This window comes from Candoia aspera, chromosome 1, assembly GCF_035149785.1.
Source record: "Candoia aspera isolate rCanAsp1 chromosome 1, rCanAsp1.hap2, whole genome shotgun sequence".
NCBI classification, from domain to species: domain Eukaryota; kingdom Metazoa; phylum Chordata; class Lepidosauria; order Squamata; family Boidae; genus Candoia; species Candoia aspera.
Window position 1 is genome coordinate 85176747 of NC_086153.1, and position 26441 is coordinate 85203187.

The 26441-nt window shown below is 37.7% G+C and overlaps 2 protein-coding genes across 9 annotated transcripts in view; one reads left to right on the forward strand and one right to left on the reverse strand.

Moving 5' to 3' along the window:
• Nucleotides 1-7147: 7147 nt before the first annotated feature.
• On the reverse strand, nt 7148-15227 carry ARMT1 (acidic residue methyltransferase 1). 3 transcript variants are annotated; one of them, XM_063308612.1, is made up of 5 exons: nt 14820-15227; nt 13626-13731; nt 10071-10306; nt 8716-8881; nt 7148-8283 (listed from the first exon to the last, which is right to left on the reverse strand). In XM_063308612.1, the coding sequence occupies exons 1-5, from the start codon at nt 14882-14884 to the stop codon at nt 7531-7533; spliced, it is 1326 nt and encodes a 441-aa protein (XP_063164682.1). In that variant the 5' UTR covers nt 14885-15227; the 3' UTR covers nt 7148-7530. The 3 variants fall into 3 exon arrangements, with proteins under 3 accessions (XP_063164682.1, XP_063164691.1, XP_063164701.1); XM_063308621.1 differs by lacking the exon at nt 14820-15227 and adding an exon at nt 10770-10829 and having other exon boundaries at nt 13626-13648; XM_063308631.1 differs by lacking the exons at nt 13626-13731; nt 14820-15227 and adding an exon at nt 10755-10829.
• RMND1 (required for meiotic nuclear division 1 homolog) overlaps nt 15169-26441 on the forward strand; it is a 35908-nt gene continuing 24635 nt past the window's right edge. The window contains exons 1-3 of one of the 6 annotated variants that reach the window (XM_063308601.1): nt 16497-16669; nt 22085-22116; nt 24078-24565. In XM_063308601.1, the coding sequence (XP_063164671.1) occupies nt 24092-24565 (474 nt within the window). In that variant the 5' untranslated portion in view covers nt 16497-16669; nt 22085-22116; nt 24078-24091. Of the gene's footprint in view, nt 15201-16496; nt 16670-22084; nt 22117-22305; nt 22499-23075; nt 23101-24077; nt 24566-26441 lie in introns of those variants that run through there. The other 5 variants (XM_063308559.1, XM_063308584.1, XM_063308575.1 and 2 more) reach the window with 5 other exon arrangements.

Consider the following 26441-nt stretch of genomic DNA (forward strand, 5'->3'; position numbering starts at 1 on the left):
GCATCCATTAAACTTTGCAGCATGAAATTAATGCATAAAATCAAATCCACCTAGCATTCAACTTTCCCAACTCAAAAATGTGCCAAATACAACTGATAAGAAGATAGACTACTGAAAGTCAACTACAAACAGTGGCACTTGCATTTAAAGAAAATTATTGTTGGAAATACTGACATGAAAAAGCTTGCAATGGGAAAAATTATGTGACAAAGAATAAGAGGAGGATATATTGCTTTTTAAAAAATATTTGGAAAGAGATACATAGAAAGCCTGTGAATATTGTATTATCCAAATATAAACAGTTACAAATTTTCTACATTAAAAAAATTAAAGAAAAATACTACTAGATCAAAATGTTTTCCTATTGCATGGACAATATAGCAGGTAAGATATTTACTGATTTACATATCCTTAGATCCAATGTGGCTAAAAACCAGGAGACTGTGAGTTCTAGTCCCACCTTAGGCATGAAAGCCGGCTGGGAGGCCTTGGGCCAGTCCCTCTCTGCTATACCAAACTGGCTATCTATATATGGATAATATACAGTAATTAATTTTTTGTGCATATTTCTGTTTATAAGAAGACACACTAAGCCTACAAATAAAAATGGTTTGGGATGTGTTGCATTGGTAATGTTTATAGGGAGATACCAAATTAAAAATATTTGATGCACTGTCTGCATTCAGTATAACAAAAACAATTTAGTGCCAAATGAACAAATTTGAGTTTATAATTTGTCTAAAGCAGCCAGGAAGAAAAGAAAAAGCTTTTGTTTCTCTTCTCAACTAACCACAATCTGTCTTAATAGCCAAATCCAGGCAAATAGCCCTGGTTTGATAGCGTTTTGCTCAAGTAAGAACTTCTCATACAATACTGGCACGAAGACACTGACAAAAGGTATCCTGGTGATAAGGAGACATGTAAGTGAGCATATACATAACAGCCTTATAAAATACTTGAAAATAGATATGATCCTTACAGCCAAAATCTTTACTTGTTATTGAGGATAATTGATTTTAGAGAAGATTGATTTCTAAGCAAGGGTGCTTAACTAATTTGTGGTAACGTAATTGTCTTCTGGATGGGATATACAACTATTTATCACAGCTTTCCTTATCATTATAATGAAAATTAATATGAAATGCACAGGAGGGATTTGATATTAATTTTGTTTCTATAACCTTTGGGCATATTAGGTACACATGAAGCACAGCAATTCTTGCAGATTTGTGCATGTTCTCTGCTAGAGCAGCCACAGTGCTTTCTAAAGTTGTGTTTCTTTGTGGAAGAGTTCACGGCACCAGGATTGATGGCAAGTATTAATAGGTTCAAAAAGCATTATCCCTGGCAAACTATTTTCTAACTATGATTCATGCTCATATTTTCTTTACACTTTATAAAGATTGCTTAAATGTTTTAAAAGTTGTTGAAATAAATACCAAAAAAGCATAAGAGAAATGGATCCATTACTAATATTATTTAACCTATATATTCCTCCTGCTCCTGGGGTAATTCAGACTAAGGGTAGGCAGGATAATTGGTTATAGGGACGATGCAGATTATTAGTGTGGACTCTTATTCCTGTCTGCAAGCTTGTTCTTTCTTCCTTTATAAAGCACACTTGAGAGCTAGCGCTTTCCATTCTCAGCTTTTGTTATAAAACAAGCATAAATTGTGGGTCTTGGTAGGAGCTTCTTATCCTTTCCCTGCTGTTTAAGACAGGAGGAAAAGGGGGCTAAGAAACAGAACAGTATTGCAAACTCCTTTAGGCTTTGTCCCCATCTGCTGCTTGCTTCAGTGCTGCCCACCAGTCTCCAACAGACTGTCCCTCAGGGAAGGAGACCCTCCATAGAGAGAAAAAAAAAAGCTGTCCACTCCTGTTATGGCTATCAAGATATCAAAGTAATGAAACATTAGCAACACAGTTCCATTTTCTTGAATGAAAAATGAAAGAAACATTCTGTGAACTGAGCATTCTTTTCCAAGTGAAGAAGGAAGTTACTTAGATAATTTTAAACCAAGACCAAAATGGGTGGTGAGAACACAAGCCTAAAACAAAGAATATTGTTTCAAAATAACCTTCCCAAGCTTCCTATGTCAGATTATAACTTCCAGCATTTCCTGTGGTCCAACATATAGGATAAAATTTACTGGATTCCACTGAAATAATCAAAAGAACACTATAAAATAAACTTTGTTTCAGAAATATTTTCCAATTTATGATACAGAATCAGATATATAGTTCTGCTAGGGCATCTGCCTTATCAGCTGAATTGATAGAAGCCACATCAAAATATTCTCATGAGCATATGGACAATAACTCTTTGAAAGAAACAAAGTTTACACCTTTAAAAAAACTGTCACAATGCTTGAGGAACAAACTGCAGCTGAAGATGTGCGGCAGCAATAAACAGTTCTGTAATGCTCATTATAACTTGCCAACCAGACTTAGGTGGAATCATTAGAACCACCATGGGATAGATATATTTACAGATCATCTTCCAAGCCCTAACCTGAATTTGTGGCTAAAATTGATTGCAGGAATTTTGTTTGCACAATTCTTGTGACACTTTTTTCAAAAAAATTCCTGCTTGTGCCCCATAAAGAATTTGTGCCAACGTTTTGGCCTCAAAAAGTTTTAAGGCTGCAGGGACTAATTGTCCTCCGCCTGTGTAAAAAAAGCGTTTGATAGCATTTGAGGACCTAAGGGCTAATTGCACCGCATAGTTCAAATGTGCATTCCAGGTGAGTTTTGAGTGGAAAATCACTCCCAGATATTTAAATGCATTGACTTGTTCTAGGTTATGTCCTTTAAACTCTCCGAGAATATTGAATAGCTCTTTTGGCAAAGGCCAGGATTTTTGATTTATCAAAATTGAGAACCAACCTATTTTGTATGCGGTAATTTAATGTTGCTGCTATAGCTCTTTTCAATCCAATTGGGGTTTGTGAGATAATAACGGCATCATCAGCATAAAGAAGTATTGGTATTTTACGTTGTGCTATATTGGGAGGATGAGAATCCAGATTATGAAGGAGATCAATCAAGGAGTTAATGTATAGATTAAAAAGGGAGGGGGCAAGAATGCATCCCTGGCGTACTCCTTTCTGTACACTTACTGAGCCAGATAAGGTCCCTAAGGGATTACACCTCACTCTTAAAGTAGAGTTAGAATATAATTTTTGTATTAAATAGAGGAGGCGTCTATCAATATTTGTATTTTTTTAATTTTTCCCAAAGAACACTTCTGGCTATTGAATCAAAAGCCTGTTTAAAATCAAGAAAGGTCACAAAGAGGGAAGATTTCTTTTTATGTGTATATTTTAATACAAGATGATGAAGCACCAGGATATGATCAATTGTTGATCTCCCCTCTCTAAATCCAGCCTGTTCATCTTTAATTATGCCCTCTGACAAAATCCAATATTGTAATTTATTGTTTAGATGCTTAGCATATAACTTGCTAATGACACTAAATAAGCTAATGAGCCTATAATTACAAGGATCATTTTTGTTGCCCTTTTTATAGATTGGAACAATAATTGCCATTCCCCAGTCCTTTGGCATATAACCAGTCTGATCTATATATGTGAAGAGAGATGCTAGTAAAGGTGCCCACCAACTAGAATTCCTTTTAATTATTTCAAGGAAGACACAGTCAGCACTGGGAGCCTTGTGAACCTTAAGGGATTTGATCAGCTGGGATACCTCTTGTGCTGTAACTGGAGGCCAGTGAGGAGTTTTGTCCAGATTAATCTGACTCTCCTTCATATCACAAGCAGGGTCCGTATACAACCCTCTACAAAATTCCTCCCATGCACGTGATGGTACTTGATTAGATGGGGGTGGGAGCGATTTTCCCAAACCTCTAGTGATATGCCAAAAAAGGGATGTATCTTTCATCCTGATTGCATTAATTTCTGCCAAGATTCCTTTAATGCCATGCATCTCTTTTCTTTTAATAAAGCCTTGTATTGGAACTTTAAGGACCTTAGTAAACGAGTTTGGTCCTCGGAGGGGAAATTTTTACTTTTCCTATACTCATTATATATCCTCTTTAGCTTTACACAGTCCTTATCAAACCATTTTTTAATTTTTTATAACCCTGTTTCTAGGGGAAGACTGCATTCCCTTAGTGAGAACTGTTTTAAGATTGGCAATTAAACTTTTGAAGCAGTCTAAATATAATGTATGGGACTTACTCTCTAGGAGGTGAGCATGAATTTCTAAAGTTTCGGGCACTAGCATCCATTTATCGACTTCTATTGCATTCTTCTCGGTCCATTTAATTCTCACCTGGGTATTAGTGCTTTCGAACATTGGGGGGTAAATTGAATTAGCTCTTAAAGATTTCCAGTAGGGTGTCAAAGTTAAAATTAGAGGGTTGTGATCACTTTCTAAGCTGGAACCTACCTCCATTCTCTGTAGGAATTTCAGTAGATCACACAAAGTTATCCAGTAATCAATTGTGGATCTTCTTCCTGCCCCCCAATAAGTGTATTCTGCTGGATGATCCCCTCCTACAGAACCATTGAGAATGCATAGATCCAGGAGTGCAATCACTTGTCTTGCACATAAGCCTGCACAGTTAGCTTCTGGATCTTTAAATTCCCTAGGGTACAGAGGTTCCTCTAATACATTCTCCTCATAATAGATCTTAAATTAATTGTATAGTGTGTAATCATTTAATCCGATTCTAGCATTTAAATCCCCACCAATTATTATTAATGCTGTGGGATATTTCTCTAAGCAGTTACAAATAAAATTGTCTATATGCTCCCAGATAGTACTAAGCAGATCATTCTGATTAAGAGGAGGAATATAAACATTAAAAGGCAAAATTTCCACATGTTTGGATGAAAGCAAGGTAGCCGCTACCCATGGCTCTAGAGGGGGGAGTGACATACATTTAAATTGTAGAGCTGTGCTTACTAAAGCCGCAATACCGCCCTTAGATCTCCCACCAACCTTACTAGGAACAGCTAAGATAGAATTAACCCAATAACCATCTAACTCCACCTCTGAAGATGCCCAGGTTTCCTGTAAAAGGAGGACATCAAATTGTGATAAATAGTCAAAAAAAAGTTGGTCTTTTGATGGAACTGACCATCCAGCAATGTTCCAGGTTAAAAGGAAGAATGAATAATCATTTGGAGCCAGTCACAAAATGTGGTTTTGACAAGTGAGAGCTGCAAGTTTGTTATATTGAACTAAGGAGTCAACAACAGGTGTTACAACCTCTGCTGGAAGGTGGCTTGCCTCATGCAAATCCTGCATCGGCTCTTGGGGATCTTGTTCAAAGTTAACATCAGCCAGTTGATCTTGCCTTACCGAGGCTTCTTTCAGTGGCAATGGAGACATAATTGCTGTGTCATGCTGCATTCGACTCAGTGGTGTTGAAGCTGGCATAAATCCCCCTCCAGTCCCGGTTTATTGCTAAAGCCTCAATAGAATGTCCTGAAGAGAGTAGTGGCTCCCTCTCAGCTACAAGTTCCACTATTGACCCAAAAGGATCTGGACTGCTGTTTTTTGGCGGGTCATAATCAGACAGTCCCTTGTTTGCTGGAGGGAGAGAATTATTATCAGTATTTGGGGACACAAGGTCTATGAGTGGCTCAGCTGTAGCCATTGTGACCAGCAAGGTTTTCTTCAAATTTTCCAGCTTAAGCAAAATGTTATCTTGTTCTTTTCTTGGTAAAGAGCCGAAAGCGTTAACGAGGCCAGCTTCAGTTGAATCGCAAACGTCTTCATCAGGCAGGGCAGGCTGACTCCCACACTCATGCTCTCTCGAGGCTGAAGGAAGGGCGGCAGCCTTGGGAGTTGTCATGTCGCCAAATAAAGATTTAACCTTTTCGTCGCAGAAGACTCTGATAGGAAAAATTTGAAACAAAGCTAAATACGACCTCATCTTAAATAGCATCAAAGGGATGGTAGACTGCTTGAAAGACAAGAGGATCCGCTTCTGATTTGGAACACTTGGAAGCTATTCTACAGCACGCAAATCTATCTGCCCCTGTTGGCAATGAAGAAGCTGATCCAGGGAAGTTACAATTGCTCTCCTAGTATTCCAACGTCTGACATTATGTCTATTCATGGAGATAACAAGAGCAATCTGTTGTGTTTGCAGTAGACGATTTAATTTAGCAGGAAATGCTTTATTTCCAAAAAGTCTTTGTTGTATGTAATTTCCCCACTCTTTGCCTTATCAGAAGTTAAAGGGCTGTTCCTTAGGAGCTGCGGCTTTTTATCTAATTAACTTTTCCTTTAGCTGCTTGCTCTTTATCAGCACACTTGCCTTGGGTGTGAGGCTTAGCCGCATCTATTTCATGAGCTTTTATAAAAGTAGAAGGTTTAAATTCATACTTTTGCACAAAAGCCCAAATATCTCCTTTCAACACATCCAGCTCATGTTTTATGTCTGAGAGCTGCTCGAATATCGAGATAAGAGTTTGCGCCGTGAGCAAGCATTGCTTTGCCATGAACTCCTTTGAGTTTCCCATGGAAGTCTCTCCATATTCTGACTTTGTTTTTTATTTTTAGTATTAGACTTAATTTCAGATCCCCTGCAACAGATATTTGGGCTAAGTACTTGGAATGACGACGCATGAGCGGAGCCCGTACCAAAGTCCTGGCTCTCATTTAGCTTTTCCCTAACAGATAGGGATAGCTCTAATAACTGTTGATTCTCCAGCTCTGTTCGAAGATCCCATTCCAGTATTTCAAATTTGTTGGAGGTGGGAGGAATGTTTATTTTACTTACGTTTCCCTTTCGTGCAAAGCAATCTTCAATTCTTGGTTGTTTAGCAAGCTTCAGTGGAGGAAGGGAATTTGGGCTAACACCATTTCTTTTCTTCCATTCATCCATGTCGATTGGTCCCGCATAAAATCCTTTAAATGAGCGTTTATCTTGAAAGTCGTCTTATCCAAACAAAGTTACTAAAATTAAAATAATTCTAAAACTACTAAAAAGGGAAAAAAGAAAAAGGTATACTAAAAAATACTAAAAATAATTTAATCTATTTTAGAGTGGCAGGAGCTGCAAAAAACATGTGCTATCAGGCTGATGACTCTAGCTCCTCCCCAAGCCTAAAGAGATAAGGGCACTCGCTGCTGGATTATTTCTTTTTAATACTGCGCAACAATGCATGTAGTTCTCATGTTGGATCATTTATTCAAAGCCTTTAGTTTTGTCATTTGAGAATTCATTTTATTTAACATCAGTTTTTCTGAACAAGATTAAGCTCAAGCAGCACTGTGTTTTATGTTAAAAGAACAGAGGCCAAATGCATGTCAACTAATATAGCAGCTTTGGCAGTTGCCTCCTGTTCTATATTAGTTAAAATAAAGTATGTTAGAGGACAAATTTGAATCTTTCTGATGATTTAAAAGAGGTCACAACTGCATATCACTTTAAAAATAACAGGTCTTGAAAGAGCATAATAGCACACACTGAAAATCAGTGGCTTTCCAAATTAGACCATCAAAATCAGCTTTTAGCACAGTGCCATTCTTCATACTTCACAAACCTATCAGGAAGTGGCATCAAACTGAATTATTCCGTATTTCCCATTTACCATCCACTCAGGTTCAATATTCGTAAGCTGTTCACCTTGCCCAGGTTTCAAACCAACCTGAGTATCAGATTTCAATGTTCTTAAACTGCAGAGTAATGCAGGCTGAAAATTGTTCAAGGCTTGATGGAATGGCACTGTGAATTCCCATTTTCGGTCACCTGTTAGCTTTCTATAGTTCAGATCACCTTTGAAAATAATTAAACTTGATTTCTGTAACTCAGTGTATAAATCTGGAGCAATCTGAGCCATACTAGAAAATTCATGTGGCAAAGTCCAGAACAAATGATCATGATAAATCCAAACACCTTTTTTCAGATAGCCCTCCCACGAGACACCACATCTAGACATCCACTTATGATTAGCTGACTTCATTTGTTCAATTGTCCAGTCCATGTCATGCTTTGTAGTATCTGATACATACCATGGAATAATTTTCCCATGGAAATGAATTTCAGTAATCAATTCTGAGGATAACAAAAAGTCAGCCAAAACAAGATCAGCAATAAGTTCAAAACCAGCATTATCCAGGACCATGTCAAGTCTAGTTGGTGTTTTGTTTTTGTTTATAAGCAGTGACCAAAGTTTTTCCATGTGATCCACCAAGATGAAAGTTTTTAATTCTTCCACAGATTGTAATGGGTCAGACTTCTGAGAATTATCCGCCCCAGCTGAAATTGATAGATCACACTTATTGCCCCATAATGAAACCTAAAGAAGAAAAAATTGCTTGTTAATTTCAGCAAATCGGGCAATTCTTTGATCTGCTAAATCTAACCCAACAGCCTGCCAAAGCAAGCTGCAGTTCTGCTATTACTTCTTTTGCGAAGAAGGGGGGAATGACGTACTGTACACCTTCCTCCCAAATGTCTGAAAAATTATTGAACCAGTACTGGATTGGTGTGGTCCAAAAAAAAATCAGAACATTCTCATTCTGATCCTGAAACAAGTTTTACATATGCCCAACTTTTAATCAATATTTTGAACGGTTGTTATACTAGTTATTACTTAGGTTAAAGTTAAAAACAACTTTTTAAAGGACTTATTCTTAAAGTATGTATAGTTTTGCATCAGTTTTTACTGGAAACATGGTATTGCTTACAGCTTTCAAAATAAGACAGTATATACAAGCACCAGTTTTACCTGAATCAGCTTACAAAACTCCTCTTTCAAACGTTTTTCATCTAAGTCAGCTATATTTTTCAACAGCTCTTGGAGATAAGTACTCAAAACAATCATGGCTTGCTGAGATTCAAAAAAAGCGTGATTCTTTTCCTCTTTAAATACATCAAAATTGCTGATGGGTGGACTAAACAAAAGATATTCTTTAGATTAGTTTTTGACATCATTAGTATCTAAAACTACATGCATATTAAATCTCTTTTCCTTCAGACTGTATAACACATAGCACAACATTGTATTAACTATTTTTGACTCAACTCCAAATCTTTTGTTAGGGTTGGTTAGGAATGCACAACATGACATTATATTAATATGTTCAATGATACCTAAATACTATTTTTCAGTAAAAATCCATACTGGGAGCGTATACAGTTTTGTTCCATGTTTTATCAAAAAGGTTTTGTTTGATCACAGGAAGGTTGAAATGGGTTGAGAACAGCTTAATTTATTATCAAAAATCTTTCCTCTCATTCATTCATATATACATAAGGACATACATTCATTGTTTTAACTTACATTAAGTAAATTGAAATACTTTTAACTCTCTTCACATCTTAATATTCCTGATGTTCCTTATCAGCTTTCATTGGTTAAATAATTAAAGAAATGCTTAACTAAGGGATGTATTTATCAAAAATGGTATATATAAACTCATATTACTGATCAACCACTGGATTCTAACAAATACTGTAAGTAATAGAAAGTAGAACATGGCTATGCAGTATCTTTGCATGAGTAAACAAGCAAGAAATTCCATTATTTATAGTTTCTAATTTGATTTGAACTACCAAACAGGTTCACTTCACATACAATCCTGAATTATACTGCAGTTTCACTCACATTAGTTTTTTGGTAAAGTCCTTCTCTAGTTCAGTCACAGTGAGTGTATGTGAGTCTGAGCCTTTGCTCAAGCTCACCATGATTTGATGTGGATTTAATGGGACTTGGAGTCTCATTTCAGACAAGACTGAAACCACAGTGAATGAAACTTGCTTAAGTTTGCTTACTAGTCTGTACAAGTAGAAAAACAGAGAGTACTTCAACATTTGTAGCAAGGCATTATTAAAATGAATGATATTTATTAGCCCCCTGTACTTAATGGGACCCTGGCTGACCTCAGAAACTAAAACAAGATGAACTCAGCTAAAACAAGTTGAACAAGTTGAATCCAAAATTAGATAACTTTCTGGAAGAAGGCAATAGCAAACACCTTTTGAACTGCTGCTGAGAGAATTGCATGGATCAAGCTTCACTTGAGGGTATTTTTTCTCAAATATTTAAATCAAACTAAAAGAGCCAACATTACACAAACTTACCTCTGAATAAGAGCTTCATGAATTCTACGATACATGTAACACTCTATATACAACCAAGGAGATTGAAACCAGCTTGGTGGTTCATTTGATACATTTTGATGATATTCTAAGTACTGGTTCCACAGAGGGGTATCAGGGAGATTATCATTCAGTGCAATCAGTGGCTTGTCTGTCTGCAACTCATTCCGTAATTTGGAGAGATAGGATATAGCTTTCTTCTCTGCTTCAATGCCTTTCTAAAATAAAGTGAGAATAATTTTTTTTAATTCAAATATTTGTGCTAGCTAAGCTTACATTTTAATAAATCATATTTAATACCTATCCTTTAAGCATATTTAAAATATTGGTGTTGAGACTCAAAAATATCCAAATCAATAGCTCAGCGTGGCAAACATTCTAGTGACCATTTAGTGCTGCATACTTGAGAAATATCTTCTTGAAGGGGAAAGAAGAGTGTGCAAAATTTCCGTACTGAAGAGAGGGACAGATTATGTCACAGGGAAACCCAACCCAATGCAAATAGGCATAGAAAAAGTTGAAAGGGTAACAGACTTGACCTTTCTAGGCTCAGAAATGTACAGTGAAGATTACGGTAGCCATGAAATCATAAGACATTTGCTGCTTGGGAGAAAAACTATGACAGACCTTGACAAAATATTAGAGTGCAGAACACATCAGACTTACAAGAAAGGTACATACTGTCAAGGCATTGCTTTTCTCAATGGAAATCTCAATAGGAAAGCTGGATCATCAGAAAGTCTGAACAAAGAAAAAATGATGCTTTAATTTGTACTGGAGAAAAATGTTGAGAATAGCTTAGCCCCCAAGAAGAACTAATTATTCAGAACTACATTAAGTAAAACCAGACTGCTCAACCAGAATCTAAATTTAAATATTTTGGACGTGTTATGTGAAGGCAGGCATTATTAGAGAAGATGATGTTTAGAAAAATCAGAGGCAAACAAAAGAGGCTAAGAGAAGAAAAGAAAGTTGGATACTGTCACTGATATCATGAACATGAGCTTACAAGGACTTAAGAGAAGGAAGTACTGACAATACAGTATTGGGGAAATGTCGAGGAGTTCATGAAGAGTTAGAAGTGACTGAATGTCTGAACAATGATAAAAATTTTCAATACAGAATAAGGGTATTTACAGATAAATAGAACTCTTAGTGTTAAAAAAAATCTTAATTTAATTCTGAATCTGTTAAATAAGGAAGAAAAGCTGTGGTGTTTAACTTTATACAAGATGGAACATTAAAAAAAAGTTTCTTCTCTATTTCTAACTTCTCCAATCAAGGGATTTGATAGAATTAACTGTATTCTCTTGTTCTTTTCTCTGGAGTGAATTTTGCCAAATTAATTAACAACTTTACCACTACCTTTCTAATAGTAAATTTAGCAATTGGATGCTAATAGGAATGCAGCCAAAGTAGGACTACAATATAACAAGACTGAGTTATCAATGATCTGGAAAATGAATACTGAGTATGCTCATTAGCTGTTGAATGAATAGCATAGACTATCTTGGAAAAGAGAATGGCCAGCTGTTTAGAAATGAAAAGGAAAGCCCTATAATAGTCCCCTCTAAGCAATTGAGTATTTATCAGTTCCAAAGCAAGCTGAGACAACAAAAATAGTGGTTTCTGTGATTTTGGAGATACCACAGATACACAGACATATAAGAGTTTACGGATGATAGCAAAGTGACATTTTAAGAAAAAATGCAGCTTAATAAGAAGCTGGAAGCTTATGCAATGTGATTGATAATGCTACAAAGGAAATTGGGAGATGCTAAATAAATGAAAAAAATCAAGCAGACTATATGAATTATCATATCACCCACATAGTTGTACAGAAGTACATGAATCCAGCTATAGCACTTTTTTTCCTCAAAGGCAAAATCATCAGTGAGAGGAAGCCAAATCTTTGGTATCTGAAGTCTTCTTTCCGTGTTCTTCTTGCTTTACAGCCCTCTAGAAGAAAACCTATTTAAATATTTACATTATTTTATTTTCAGCACAACTCTGTTTCCAGTATTCACTCCTATACAGATTAATACTTTCTCAGAGCAGTTTTTAGCTCTCTCAAATAATGATAATACTCTGTCATAGTCCAGAGCAACATCTTGAAATATTTCTTTTTACTATTCCCAAACAAAATGATCCAAAGTCAGAATACTACTTAATACCATTTTAGCACTACATTAAAGAATTGACCCATTATCCACAAAGCGGAAAACAAATATCACAAGACAAAATGGAAGATCAAGAGATCAAATGAAATGCTAAGATGAGAGGAAAACAGCAGATATAATGGAGCTAAATTGCAAAATGAGTTTCAAAAGCTAGGACAGATGATGCCGAACTGCATCTCCCAGAATTCCTCCAAACTGCCCTTGCTGACAAGGACTGTTAGGGGCCACTCCCACTATTTAAATGGATATGTTTGAGTAAGTGGGCAACAAAATATCAAATGAGATTCAATGCAATGCTTATTAAGACATAAATCTACCTTCATGTACACATTGATAGGTTGAACAGTCTTACTCAGTGTACACCAATCTCTCCACATTAAATGGAGCATCACAGGCGATCGTTGCAGGCCTTGTGCTGTTCAACATATTTATAACCGATTCGGATGAGGGATCAGAAAATAGAATTACCACGTTTGCAAATGACAGGGATGGGGGATATCAAACACCTACAGAAAACTGCACCAAGATTTAGGAGAATCTTGAAACCAGGTGACTGACCAAAAATCAGCCAAGGTGAATTTCAGCAAAGACAATGCAAAGCCTGACATATGGGTAGGAAAAACCACAGGCATAAATACAGGATAGGTATGGGCAGGGAGTGGGGAGACAGATTTGTCTTGACAGGTGGTAGACACTGGCCACCTCTTGGGGATGCTGTAGTAGTGGATCTCTGCCCCAGGTAGGAGGTTTGAGTTGATTATCTTAAAGATTCTTTCCAATCTTTACATTCTATGATAGTTTATAAAGTGCTGGTCATTGATCAAGAAAGAGATCTTGGATATATGGCATATACCTAATGAAAATCTGGTGTATGAAGGAATGACTAAAATAAATGGGAATTGAGCATCTTTCCTAGGATCTGGAATTTTTTTTAATTTTGAAGAAACTGACACAGAGACGGGGTATAATCCAGTAAGATAATAACATTGTGAACCATTCACAGAAAGAGGAAAAAAACATTTTCCCCTTCTAATGATATTAGAGTTCCGGTTTATTTAGTGAAATTGATTAGCAAGTTATAGACCATAAAAGGCACTTACCTGTTCATGCATAATGGCCTACTACAAGATATTGAGAGTGATCACTGATTAGTTTAGAAGACTTTAGAAAAGACTGGAAAAATAAATGATAAGGTTATGCTAGACAGGACAAACCTTGCCCAATGCAGGACAGCCTTTGCATGGTATTTGAAACAGGAAAAGTTATTTCTAAGGTATGCAGAATTAAGTATAGAAAGCAGTAAGCAGGTTTAACATTTGTGTTCATATAATAAAACGGAAATGGTCAAGTTTCTTACTTCTCCATGTTCTTCAAAGAATTCATGTTTATGTCGATGCAAAGTATCAATAACACGAGTCAGGATAAGAGGCAGCCTGTCTTTAATTGTATTATATGCAAAAGATCTATAAAAAAAACAATATTATTTCAGGCTTGTAAATAGCCTGAATATTACCAAATGTTTAGAACATGAATTAGGGTAGTGAAATTTTTATTTTGAAAGCTTTAAAAATAAGGGTGCCTAATAAAGTCGGAAGGCTCTAATACTATGAATTGATTAGCTAGACTTAAATTTCAGACTCTTCAAGGGTACAAACTTTCAAAATAAAAATTTCACTACCCTAATTTTGCTTGTTATGCACAGTAAATATCTTGTCCAGGCTGAACAGGCCATATATGTCTCTGCAATTTTTTCAGCAAGATTTTTGGAAGTGGTCTGCCATTGCTTTCATCCTATGGCTGAGAGAGAGTGATTGGCCCAAAATCCCCCCAGTTGGCTTTGTGCCTAAGATAGGACTAGAAGTCAGAGTCTCCTGCTTTCTAGCCGTGAACCTTTAATTATTGCACCAAAGCAACTCTTGGGAATGAACTGGCTGACTAGAATAATGAAATTACTGATGCATTTGCAATAAACAGAAATATAATATTGGGGACATTACATAGCACAAACCACTAACAGGTTCACACTTTTATAATTCCTGCAAAAAATTATGACAACTGCTTGATTTTAACAACCAGCAACTCAATACAAAACAACATAAACACAGCTGGTGTATTATACGTGGCCACTTTTAAATTAAGGAAGGGAAGATTCGCAGTATTAGTCTGAAACTGCTGGGGTTAGTTTATGGTTCAGTGCCTTGTGCAAACTCACAAAATTTCAACACTGAGCATACCATGGTTCAGTTAACGATGGTAAGTTAAGCATGTCACCGGAATATAGCCGAAAAGTGTAATAACCAAACTGGCGTAGCCTTCCGCAACCTGATTCCCTCTCAAAGCGTTAGGACTACAATCCCCAGAAAATCCCGGGAGCCTCCGCAATTCAAGCAAGCAGCCCCAGAGCGGAACAGGAAAGGGGATTTCAAAAACACTCGGGCAAAAACTCCTCCCATTGTGACACTCTAAAATGCAACCCTCTCAATCCCAATGCTGTAGTCCTGCCTCCCTCCCATTTCCAAACTGCACGGAGCCGGCGACAGAAGAAACGCACCCCTTGAACTTGCCCGTAAGAGAAGCCGGTAACCCCACCAATTGCGGCGTCGCCATTTTAATCATTATGACCTCAGCCTCGCAGGCTCCGGTTGCGCAACTTCCGAGCCAGCTTTCATTCCTATTGGTCGGTGGCTTGGTGCGTTTGTTGGTCAGAGAGAGAAACGTTGCGGAGTCTGCGGGCGAGTTGGGGAAAAGAGGCGGAAGCCTACTTGAGGTCACCTGACTGCGAGGCGCTAATTTCTTCCGCGCTCTTGGGGGTGGGTCCAAAGAGAAGAGAGGCAGAGAACATGATTGGACGAACCCACCACGTGACGGAAGGGGGCGAGGTTGTTGTTGCGTTTTGCCGACCGTAAGAGACGAGAGCGGGATTGTGAGGCAGGTTGGTAATGCATCTCGAGCCTGGGCGTAGGGTACGTTTCTCCCTTGAAAGTGGCAGTGGCCACCTCAGCTAGAGAAGCCGGGGACCTTTCTCCCTGGGCGGGGCACTCCGTGTTAGGGCCTGACGGAGGTGTGAGGAAGGAGACACCTTTTGTGATGGGCTGCTTAGCTTCCATTTTTCTAATGGTATCAGAGTTTGGCTAACATGGAAGAGGAGTGGGTGCTTTGGGACCCTACTGCTTATCCCTCATGATTCCAATTAGGAAGAGCTTTAGAGTTTAAATAAGATGAGCGCCGGACATAGTCAAAGTTGGAATTGCACTGTTTGGTAGTGGGACTGCGCTTCCCAATGAGATGAATAAAATTAGGATGTTTATTCCTCCCTATAAATAATCTACCTACAGAGTTTTTTCGGGGTTGAGTCGGTCTCCCTTTCGAATACCTCTGGACGAGGTATTCAAGAGTTGTGAGGTATTATATCGTCGGCAAACCGATGGGCGAAACAAACGTAGATCAGTAATAGGCAAACTCGTGTCCTGATGCTTTGAGGTTTCACTTTCCACCAGCCCTAACTGGCAAGGCATTGTGAGCAATGCAATTGCGAACATCAAATTATACAAATTCTTTGCCTGTGAACTAAATGAAAACCCAGTGGACTGTTGGGCAAACGTCTGGAAGGGATTTAATCAAACTTCCCTTAAAATGTGAGCTCTGAGAGGATAAGATGGTACAAGGGCGGCTTTAAAAGTGGCAGTCGGTACCTTGAATTGCACCAGCAACTAATAGCTTCACAGCAATGGTGTAATATGCTAGTAGTATGATTGCCTAATAAGCACACGGGATACTGTCTTTGTACTAGCTGAAGTTTCTGAGTGGTCTTCAAGGGTAACTCCATGTAAAATGAATTAAAATAATCCATGCAAGAAGTAACAAACGGCATGAGGAATTGTTCGCAGTGCATTGTGTTTCATCAAGGCTACATTAGCTGGGTCTGTGGCCCTCCTGACCACAGCTTCCATCTGCTGTTCTAGCAGGAGCTGTAAGTCCAAAAGGACCCAAGATTGCATGCATTTCTCTCTGTATTAATCCCCTTAAGAGTCATGGTTAGTATTCAGTAGGTTTCTAAATCAACAGCCACTGCATCTTCCTTGGGTTGAGTCTGAGCCTATCTTTTCCCATCCAGGCTTTTACAGCCTCCAGACATCAAATGAGAACTTCTGGCACATCTCCCATTGAGTTGGAAGTGGAGATATATGACAAGGCTTCATCTGCCTACAGAATAAAACCCTGGGGAATCTGTAACAGAGGCCGAGGGTCCAGCCTCTTTCCCTACAACCACTGATTGGCCCCACTCAGGAAAGAAAGGAACTACTGAAGGATAGCATGGGTGACAGGATTGAAGGTTGCTGTGAGGTCCAGCAGTACAAGAATGGTCACACTCCCTTCCTACAAGTCCTGCTAAAGTTAACTGTGAGTACAACCAGTGCTGTTCCATTCTACGTCTAGGCCTAAATCCAGACTGCCACAGATCCAGATAATTCAAAGATGTCTACTTTGCTCCTAGTACTCATTAGAGAAATGGATAGTTGGGTTTGTTATGGCTATGTTGCCCGCATGATGAAATGTCTGTCTGAAGACTGCAGATACCATAAATCAGGAAAATACTGATAGAATGGAGTGCAGGCTGGTTTTAGAGACATGAGGAAATATGATCTTGAGGTCTTGGAAGCCAAAATGAAGTTTCTAAATAGGAGATTGAAAGATGTGGCTTATGAGATAACTTTCTTTGAAATACATTTTGTACTATGTTCAGGACCAACAAGACAGATAAATTTGAGGAGTCTCAGTATATGGACAAAGCAGTACTGTAGGGAGATGAGGTTAAATTTTCATACAAGGAAATGTTTTGGGTCATATTGGTCCTGAACATGGGTTAAAGGGAATGGATCCACTTGAACCAAGATGGTATACTATTGGCATTTAACTTCAAAAATATGCAGCAACTTTTAACCTGAACCTATTATACGATCTAACATTTTGTGCAACACATTTTCAGCCAACAGCATGGCATCATCTTTGTAGAAAGATGCATATACATAGATGTCCCCACTAACACACTTCTGGCTTCATTTCAATCATTTCTTATAAAGTACATTTATCCACAAATAAATCAAACAGCTAAGAGGTCTTCACACTTCCTTGTCTTACTCCCTGCTCAATGATAAAATATTTACTAGACATTCTATTTATTCATATGCATGCTTTACTTTCTCATTTGAGGGACTGCCCCTTCCTGGTTATATCTAACTGTCCCATCAGGAGAAGCATGTTAATAGGTCCCATCTATGAAAGAGTAAGGTATGCCAGTAAGGTAATGCTCAAGATCCTGCAAGGTAGACATCAGCAATTCATGGAGCGAGAATTGCCAGATGTACAAGCTGGGTTTAGAAAAGGCAGAAGAACTAGGGACCAAATTGCCAGTATCCACTGGATAATGGAAAAAGCCAGGCAGTTTCAGAAAAACATCTATTTCTGTTTTATTGACTATTCTAAAGCCTTTGACTGTGTGGACCATAACAAATTGTGGCAAGTTCTTAGTGGTATGGGGATACCAAGTCATCTTGTCTGCCTCCTGAAGAATCTGCATAACGACCAAGTAGCAACAGTAAGAACAGACCACGGAACAACGGACTGGTTTAAGATTGGGAAAGGAGTATGGCAGGGCTGTATACTCTCACCCTACCTATTCAACTTGTATGCAGAACACATCATGCAACATGCTGGGCTTGACGAATCCAAGGCTGAAGTTAAAATGGCTGGAAGAAACATTAACAATCTCAGATATGCAGATGATACCACTTTGATGGCTGAAAGCGAAGAGGAACTGAGGAGCCTTATGATTAAGGTGAAAGAAGGAAGTGCAAAAGCTGGCCTGCAGCTAAACCTCAAAAAAAACAAGATTATGGCAACCAGCTTGATTGATAACTGGCAAATAGAGGGAGAAAATGTAGAAGCAGTGAAAGAGTTTGTATTTCTAGGTGCAAAGATTACTGCAGATGCTGACTGCAGTCAGGAAATCAGAAGACGCTTAATCCTTGGGAGAAGAGCAATGACCAATCTCGATAAATAGTTAAGAGCAGAGACATCACACTGACAACAAAGGTCCACATAGTTAAAGCAATGGTGTTCCCCGTAGTAACATATGGCTGCGAGAGCTGGACCAAAAGGAAGGCTGAGAGAAGGAAGATAGATGCTTTTGAACTGTGGTGTTGTCCTAACAGTCAGGAATCACGCTGAGACGAGGAATAGGTCTCTAGTGTTTATTACTGCTACATAAGACAGAAAATCCTAACAAACTGAAGAAGTGTGGGAAAACCCAGACAGATAAACCCCAAAAGTTAAGGCAGGTCTGATCTGTGTCTCTTTGAATGGCTGCTTAATTCCTCAGTACTACGCATGCGTTTTCCCCCCTGGATAGAGGCCCCCTCCTGCTCGCCATCAGTACTCATGACAGGTGTTGGAGGAAAATTCTGAGAGTGCCTTGGACTGCAAGAAGATCAAACCATCCTCCAGGAAATAAAGCCAGACTACTCACTCAAGGGAATGATATTAAAGGCAAAACTGAAATACTTTGGCCACATAATGAGAAGACAGGACACCCTGGAGAAGATGCTGATGCTAGGGAGAGTGGAGGGCAAAAGGAAGAGGGGCCAACCAAGGGCAAGGTGGATGGATGATATTCTAGAGGTGACAGACTCGTCCCTGGGGGAGCTGGGGGTGTTGACGACTGACAGGAAGCTCTGGCGTGGGCTGGTCCATGAAGTCACGAAGAGTCGGAAGCGACTAAACGAATAACAACATGAAAGAGTGTCATCTGGCAGGACCCGGGAAGAGAGCCGTTTCTGTTGTGGCACCTGAACACCATTCCCCCAGAACTTAGATTGACCCAGACCCTCCCAGCCTTTAGGAAGACCCTGAAGACAAGACTTTATTACCATGCTTGGGGTTCCAATGATGGGGAGCTTGTACAATGGCTGTGTTGAGCTGACACAAGGATGGATTGCCTCTGACCATGGTTATTTTTGTTTTAAAGTGATTTTGTGGTTTTACATGCTTGTATATTGGTTTTTAACTTGTTTTTATTGGGTTGTTTTTTTTTAATCTGTTAGTCACTCAGGTGAGATGGGGGCATACAAATTGAATGAATGAATAAAGTAAATAAATCATATTCTAAACTTATCCCATTCAGCAATTTACATTCTGTTGCACATTTGTGCAAAACATTTCATAATTCAAGCTTATTCACTTTACCATTTTTTCTTTAAAACAGTGAATATGCAGTAAACTTACTTTCTTATTGACCTACAGAGGAGCAAAATTATGATCTGTGCTCCCTTGCCTGGCATATTCATACTGCTCTTCACAAATGTTGCTCATTGTCACTTCCTGTACCCTTTCATTTGGAATTCTGCAAAACATCTTCCCAGTAATCCTTAACAAACAAATTTCCCTATAGTTTTTGCATGCACTCTTCCTAGTTTTCCCTTTGGAAGAATGCCATTATTATTCCTCTATACAGCCATCACGCCCAAAACAATCTTTGTGTCTTCATATGCATGTTAAATAAGTTGCACAATCACATCCATATTTAAAAATTTTTCCAGTTATACCATGTATACCTGCAACCTGACATTTTAAACATTTTTATAACTCTATGATTTCATTTTCATAATATTTCCTTGGTATTAATATTTAAAACATTCATTCCAATTTTACTTTTCTGTATATCATTAGAACACCCATAGATGCTTTTGTATTTAGATTATTTTATATAACTTTATAAATTTATATTTTATCATTTGCGCTTATATTATAACTTCATATTATATATTATATTGTTTGCCATATGTATATTTAAATAGACTTATGCTTAAACTACATATTCAAAAGAAACATATTTTCTAAGCAGACATTCACCAAACAGCCATTATTCTCATTCATTCTTAAGTTTCCAAAGCTGCCAATCACTTTTTCTGTACTCTGTGATTCCCACCCATTCATTCATGTCATCTAACAGAATAATTTTTCTCCTGGATTACTTTCGTTCAGAATGTTTCCCAGAATACACCTCTGATTTTTCCATTATCACCTTTCACTGGAGCATAACATTCAACTATCACAAGGCTATACTGTACTTTCATACTCACCTATAACCAAGATGACACCAAATCACACTTCAGAGTACCTTGCAAGCCAGCATTCTGCTGCCTACATCCCACCTATGCAATGTATCAATACAACTTAGGATGCATCATTAAAGAGGTTAAAGGGCATAAGGGAAAAATGCACATGAAAGACAGCTGGAAAATGATGCCATAGATAACTGTCCGGGGCAAATGCTAGAAATCTCCAATCCAAAATGGGTGAGTTAGAATGTTTTGAAAGAGCACAGTAACATAGTGGGCCTAACTGAAGCCTAGATGAGGACATATTATGACTCTGAACGTCAGAGAGTATTCTGAGATAGCGTTACTCGGTATATTAAAGGAAGTGTATTTTTAAAAAGCATTTCTAAATGGAACAGACTCTTCCAGAGATTTACTGATTTCTTACTGGAAACATTATTACCATGACTTCTGCTTGGTCATTGGTTTGAAACCATGGCTGAGGAGCATTTGCCCAATTTCAGTTGGTGCACCAATTGCAGACCTTTTTGGAATGAAAGGCTTTAATGACAGTCACTTATGCCCCCAGTGCCTCTAGACTGGATTATTGCTATCCCTCTGTTTGGGACTGCTTTTGAAGAGTACCCAGAAACTTCAGCTGGTACAAAATGTGATAGTATTATGCTTATGTTACAGGTGCTACACTGACTACAAGTATGTTTCTGGCTACAATTCAAAGTACTGGTTTTGATCTAGAAAGCCTATATGGGTTGTGTCTGTGTTATCTGTGGGACTGTCTTCTCCAAACAAAGTCTGCCTACCTTGTAGGTCAGGAGGTGATGCTTCATGTCCCTTTCCCTTGAGCTATTAGAGAAATATGGGCTCAGAGGCAGGCTTTGTCCGTCACTCTGAAGTACTCTTCCCCTTGACAGCTAGATGATTCCTGCTGTTATTTTGCCAGGCTTTGTTGTTGTTATTGCTGTTTTAAATGGATTTTTATGGCGTTTATATTTTAAAGTGAGCTGCTTAGAGTTTGTGGAATTGGGATATAAATTGTGAAAATAAATATTGACTCACTTATTAAAATGTTCATTATACTTTTGAGACAGGAATAAAACTATAAGATATGTAAAGAAGAAAGTATTTCAGTAATGGTATTTTCAGTTAGCCTTTTATAATCTAAGTGAATGCATGTTTTGATTATGATAAAGAGGTAAAGTTTTCTAGATATTTTATAAATAACTGTATTCTAGTATAGTTTGTCATGGATCTAAGAAGAAATGAAGTAGACTTTGACTTAATCTGTTGTGATACTCTGGTTTCTCTCCAGATCATATACATCTTTCACCTTTTACTTAAACTGTTGTGGTATCCTATGCCAGGTGCAAGTTTAACTATGGTTGAATCCACTAGTAACAGTAACCAAAATAATACTGGCATTAATTTTTGAGTAGATAGCAGAAAATAAGAATAAATGACAATTCATATAGTGGAGGGATGTAAACAGTGGACTTTACTAAGGGATGAAAATATTTTAGTGTTATAACCTCAAATGGTGCAGGCAATGAAATAATCAGATTTATTGACAAAACTAAATTATTTAGGACAGTTAGAACAAAATATTTCCAAACTACAGTAAAGGTATATATGATTCAGTATCAAAAAGTATAAAATAATGTATGTATTTTGCATAATAATGCAAAAAATTATGTCTTTGCAGATGGTCTGAGCGAATAGTGGCTGACTAGGAAGGTGGGTAATTCAGTGAAAATATTCCTTCAGTAGGTCCCTTCTTATTCATTTGAAAGTACCTCTTGATATTATGTGAATGGTGCATATAAGTAGATAGTTCATAGTATATTTAAAAACCTGATGATTTTGGACTAGGTTATCTGAAAAACTGCATTCTCCTGTATGACTATATCTGAAGTTTTAAGGACCTTACACCCTCCATTCTGACAACATCTGAAATCTATTTCATGGGAACTGCAGAGACCTTTCAGTCACTGTTCTTAAACTCTGGACCTCCATCCCAAAGGAGAGTTATCTGTTATTCAAAATAAGAGAGCAGAATACGACAGGTGCAGAGGTTTGGACACCCAAATCAACCATGAAGTGTTTACAGAAAGGAAAGGTAAAAAATTTGGAATGGCCTTTGGATTTCTGAGAAGCACATATTATTGAAATCTGCAGGGAGACTACGCTGATGCATGCAAGGAGATACGAAAATATTTCTGAGCTAGACTAGTTCTTCAAGGAAGAGTGGGAAAAATTTCCAAAAGCAAGAATAAAAGGACTCTTAGCTATGGGAACTAATTGGAAGCTGTCATTTCTGCCAAAGGAGGTGTTACATAATATTGGCTGACAAGGTGTCCAAACTTTTGCACCTGCTATATACGCTGTACAGAAATAGTAAGTATGCATTCAAATCAACTTTGTATCATGTAGAAGTTGTGTCAGCTTCTGTTCATTTAGGGATTCATTGAAAGAGACAATTTGACAGGATTGTCTAAATTTTTACATGCAAATGTGCAACTGTGTATACGTTATTGGAAAGCAATAAAATATCATTATTTACTGTGTTTTCAGATTCTTTCCATTTGGGGTTGTTCTTCATTCTGTCATGTCCAATCTGTGTCCAATCACCTGCAAAGCAGGGAAATAATTTTCACCTGACTTACTGTACATGCACTTGCTCAAACGACAACAGCTCCTCTGTAGCAAAGAATTTCTATGGTGTTTTAGGTTTTGTAACATTCTTACTCTTTCTAGAATTTCATTTCATCTTCCCTACATCTCTCCAGACTTCAAATAAAGACTATTCTGTTCTTTAATTTGAGGCGGATCTAATTGCAGCATCAAATACCGTTTTGCTAAGAAAGTTCCCAAATATTTTGGGATCTCACTGCTCTTTTCTCCAGATTTCCTATGTCATGCGATGTTTTCAGAACCTGAGATGTAAGAATACATTCCAGCTTGTTCAGAGTAGCATAATGAGTAGGGTGTGCAAAGCATTTGAAAGGGGGCTTCACAAAGTGCATTGAAACAAGCAAAGTACCCCTCTTTAAAGCGTTAAAGCAGCCATGTTATATAGCAGGGTCATCCTGGCTGTTTCAAAGTCTTTGCACAACTATGTATGTGCACATGCACAAGTGCTTTGCTGGCCATCCCAAAGAAGCATGTTTGAAAGAGGGAAAGTAAAAAGAATCTATTCCTTGATAGATGTTATTCAGTCAGTGAATGGACATTATTAGATACTTACTTGGTCATGAACATTCCTATGGTGGTTTAACACAAAAGAAATTACTATTCTAAAGGAATTTACAGGTGACCTTGATATAATAGGATCTTTAAAGAGGGACATGGGGAAGCAGTTACATAGAGCAGAAGCAAGCATGAGGAAGCAATTTAGGATAATCCCACCTGGAATGTTCTTAGTGGGGACAAAGAGAAACTTGGAGAGGTTTCAAGATTTTCTTATCATACTCTGTTGTAATAAAGCAGTATTCAGGAATCTCTGTCTCTGGACCTGGCTTACTCTGAAGGACTGACAGTTATCTCCATGGCTGGTTTCTTTGAAGCTGAAATTACAAACGCAAAGTGAACTATAATAATTTTCTTTTTGTAAGATGCCCTGCAGACTTCTTCATTTGTAAACCAATAAAATATTTTTCTCTTATAGAAAATTAATGTTCTGTATCTCTCTTATTTAGGTCTCAATGAAAAGATGGCAACAAAACTATTGGGATTCCTGGCTAGATCTTCACACACAATAAACCAGTGCTGGTACTTCCCTACATATGGATATTTAGCATCAAGCAACAACTTACTATCAGTAAATAGATATCTCAGTCTAGGCATCCCAGAGGCAGCTGCTTCTAGTTTTACCAGCAATTGCATGGACATTTCAAATTGGTTTAGTCCACAAACTAATATTAGTGCTACAACAAAAACTACGAATTTCTTGATTATGGATCCTTGTCCTTCATCCAGGAAGCTTCATCTTCTTAAAGCTTCAAGTTACAAGCACAAATTAAAATATATAAGAACACTTATTGAAACACCACGTAGACATTACTCAGTGTTATCAACTAGCAAAATTCAACCAAATCAAGATATTGCACCAGTTAAGCGTCTACCAAAAGCATCTAGGACCAAGCAGCCATCTAGAGCTAATCTGCCACTACCATCTGAAGCTAAGGTAATCTGCTTACACTGAATTCAGGATGACAGCATATCATGCATCTAACGAAATGGGCTGTTATCCATAAACTTTTATGCTGTACTAAATACATTATGCTTTTAGCTGCTAGAAGATGCTATTGACGTATTTTAAAGATGAGGCTTTATTCCTTTTTGATTAAGCTCCTTGTGCCTCATGCTTGGTTTTTGTTTGTTTTTTGTGCCTTCAAGTCAGTGTTGACTCCTGTGGATTGCCTGGACAAGTCCCTGCAGTTTTCTTGGCAATGTTTTTGGGAGTGGTTTGCCATTACCTCCTTCCTAGGGCTGAGAGTGAATGTCTGACCCAAGGTCACCCAGCTGGCTTTGTGCTAAGACTAGAACTCATGGTCTCCCAGTTTCTAGCCAAGTTCCTTAACCACTACACCAGACTGGCTCTCCGTTCTAACTTATTTCCATTTTATTTTTTGATGGACAGAGGACAGGCCATTTGTTTCTTAACAGGAGGAGACTACTTTGGCACAATTTGAGATGAGGATTTGAATAAATGTAATGTGTTATACTGGTCTATGACCATAGTAAAGATTATTATATTAGTAATGGGAAACTATAAATAGAGCTAATTGTGAACTTGGAGACCAGAAATAAAAGTATACTTCACTAGCAATTTTCCTAAAAATTAGAAAGGAGATATTTAGGAAAAGAATCTAATTTTCCTAATTTTATGTGTTAATCATTGCACCATAATGATTAAGGTGAAACTTATGAGCTGTGTTTTGTCTATTTTAGGGCTTTTGAAGAATGTTTATTCTTCACTGATGGAAGAGTTATTGCAAGGGTAATTAAACTGTACTGTACACTAAAAAGTACTATAGAGATGACTGATAATTCCCACAACAATGTTCTTGAAGTTGTCATTAAAAGCTAAAAGACAATTCTATAGTAATACAAGTATTATCTGTCTGGTATACTTGAACAGGAATAATCCAAAGAAAATTCTAGAATGATACAAAAGAATCCATTTATATTTACATAGTTAGAGTTGAGGACTTCTGTACTGTGAGGTTTTGACATGGAAAGCTTTCCCATTCTCTACCCCTCTGAGGTTAAATAATGTGTATATTATCAGGTATATTATGTCAATAACTTTAGAATAACTAATGTAGTTCTATGCAGTCGCTTGCTGCGGTATATATGTATGTATGTATGTATTTATATTTATATTTTTATTCCTCCTTTATTATTTTTATAAATAACTCAAGGCAGCGAACATACCTAATACTCCTTCCTCCTCCTATTTTCCCAACAACAACCCTGTGAGGTGAGTTGGGCTGAGAGAGAGGGACTGGCCCAAGGTCACCCAGCTGGCTTTCATGCCTGAGGCAGGACTAGAACTCACAGTCTCCTGGTTTATACTACAATCCCATATTAAGAATGTAACTATTGGGGAATGCTTTCATAATTGTTACATAGGAAATTATTTCTAAATTTCTCTGCATGATTAATGATGCAGGGTTGCTAATCAAGAAGATACACAGATGCAGCTAGGGACGGTTTTGTGTGAATTGTGCTATGTAGAGTATGTTCTGAAGTTCTGCCATCACTGCAAAGCAAGTCAGTTCCGAAAACACTGAAGCTTAAGGTTAAAGTTTTTCCCCCATCTTGAAAATATAAATTTCAATGTTGAAAGAGTAAGGTTATTTTGAGTAAAAACTGCCACATGGCAAAACCTTTTGCCAGATAGGACATTGATCCAAATGAAATATTTGCAATTTGAAACAGGAATTTGTTTTTTACTGAAGAGGAGCACCACCTGCTGGAAATCAGAGTGCTTAGGGGAAAGTGTTATTTTTGCAAGGACAAGAGTTAATTTTTATGTATACTCTAGAAAATAAAAT

Excerpts from the sequence above, each read along its gene's own strand:
- ARMT1 (XM_063308612.1), bottom strand. The coding sequence starts at position 14,884 with ATGATTAAAATGGCGACGCCGCAATTGGTGGGGTTACCGGCTTCTCTT. Across the intron at positions 8,882-10,070 it reads CATGAAGCTCTTATTCAGAG|TCCACCCATCAGCAATTTTG; the intron begins GTAAGTTTGTGT and ends TCTTTTGTTTAG. Across the intron at positions 8,284-8,715 it reads AGTTTTGTAAGCTGATTCAG|GTTTCATTATGGGGCAATAA; the intron begins GTAAAACTGGTG and ends TTTCTTCTTTAG.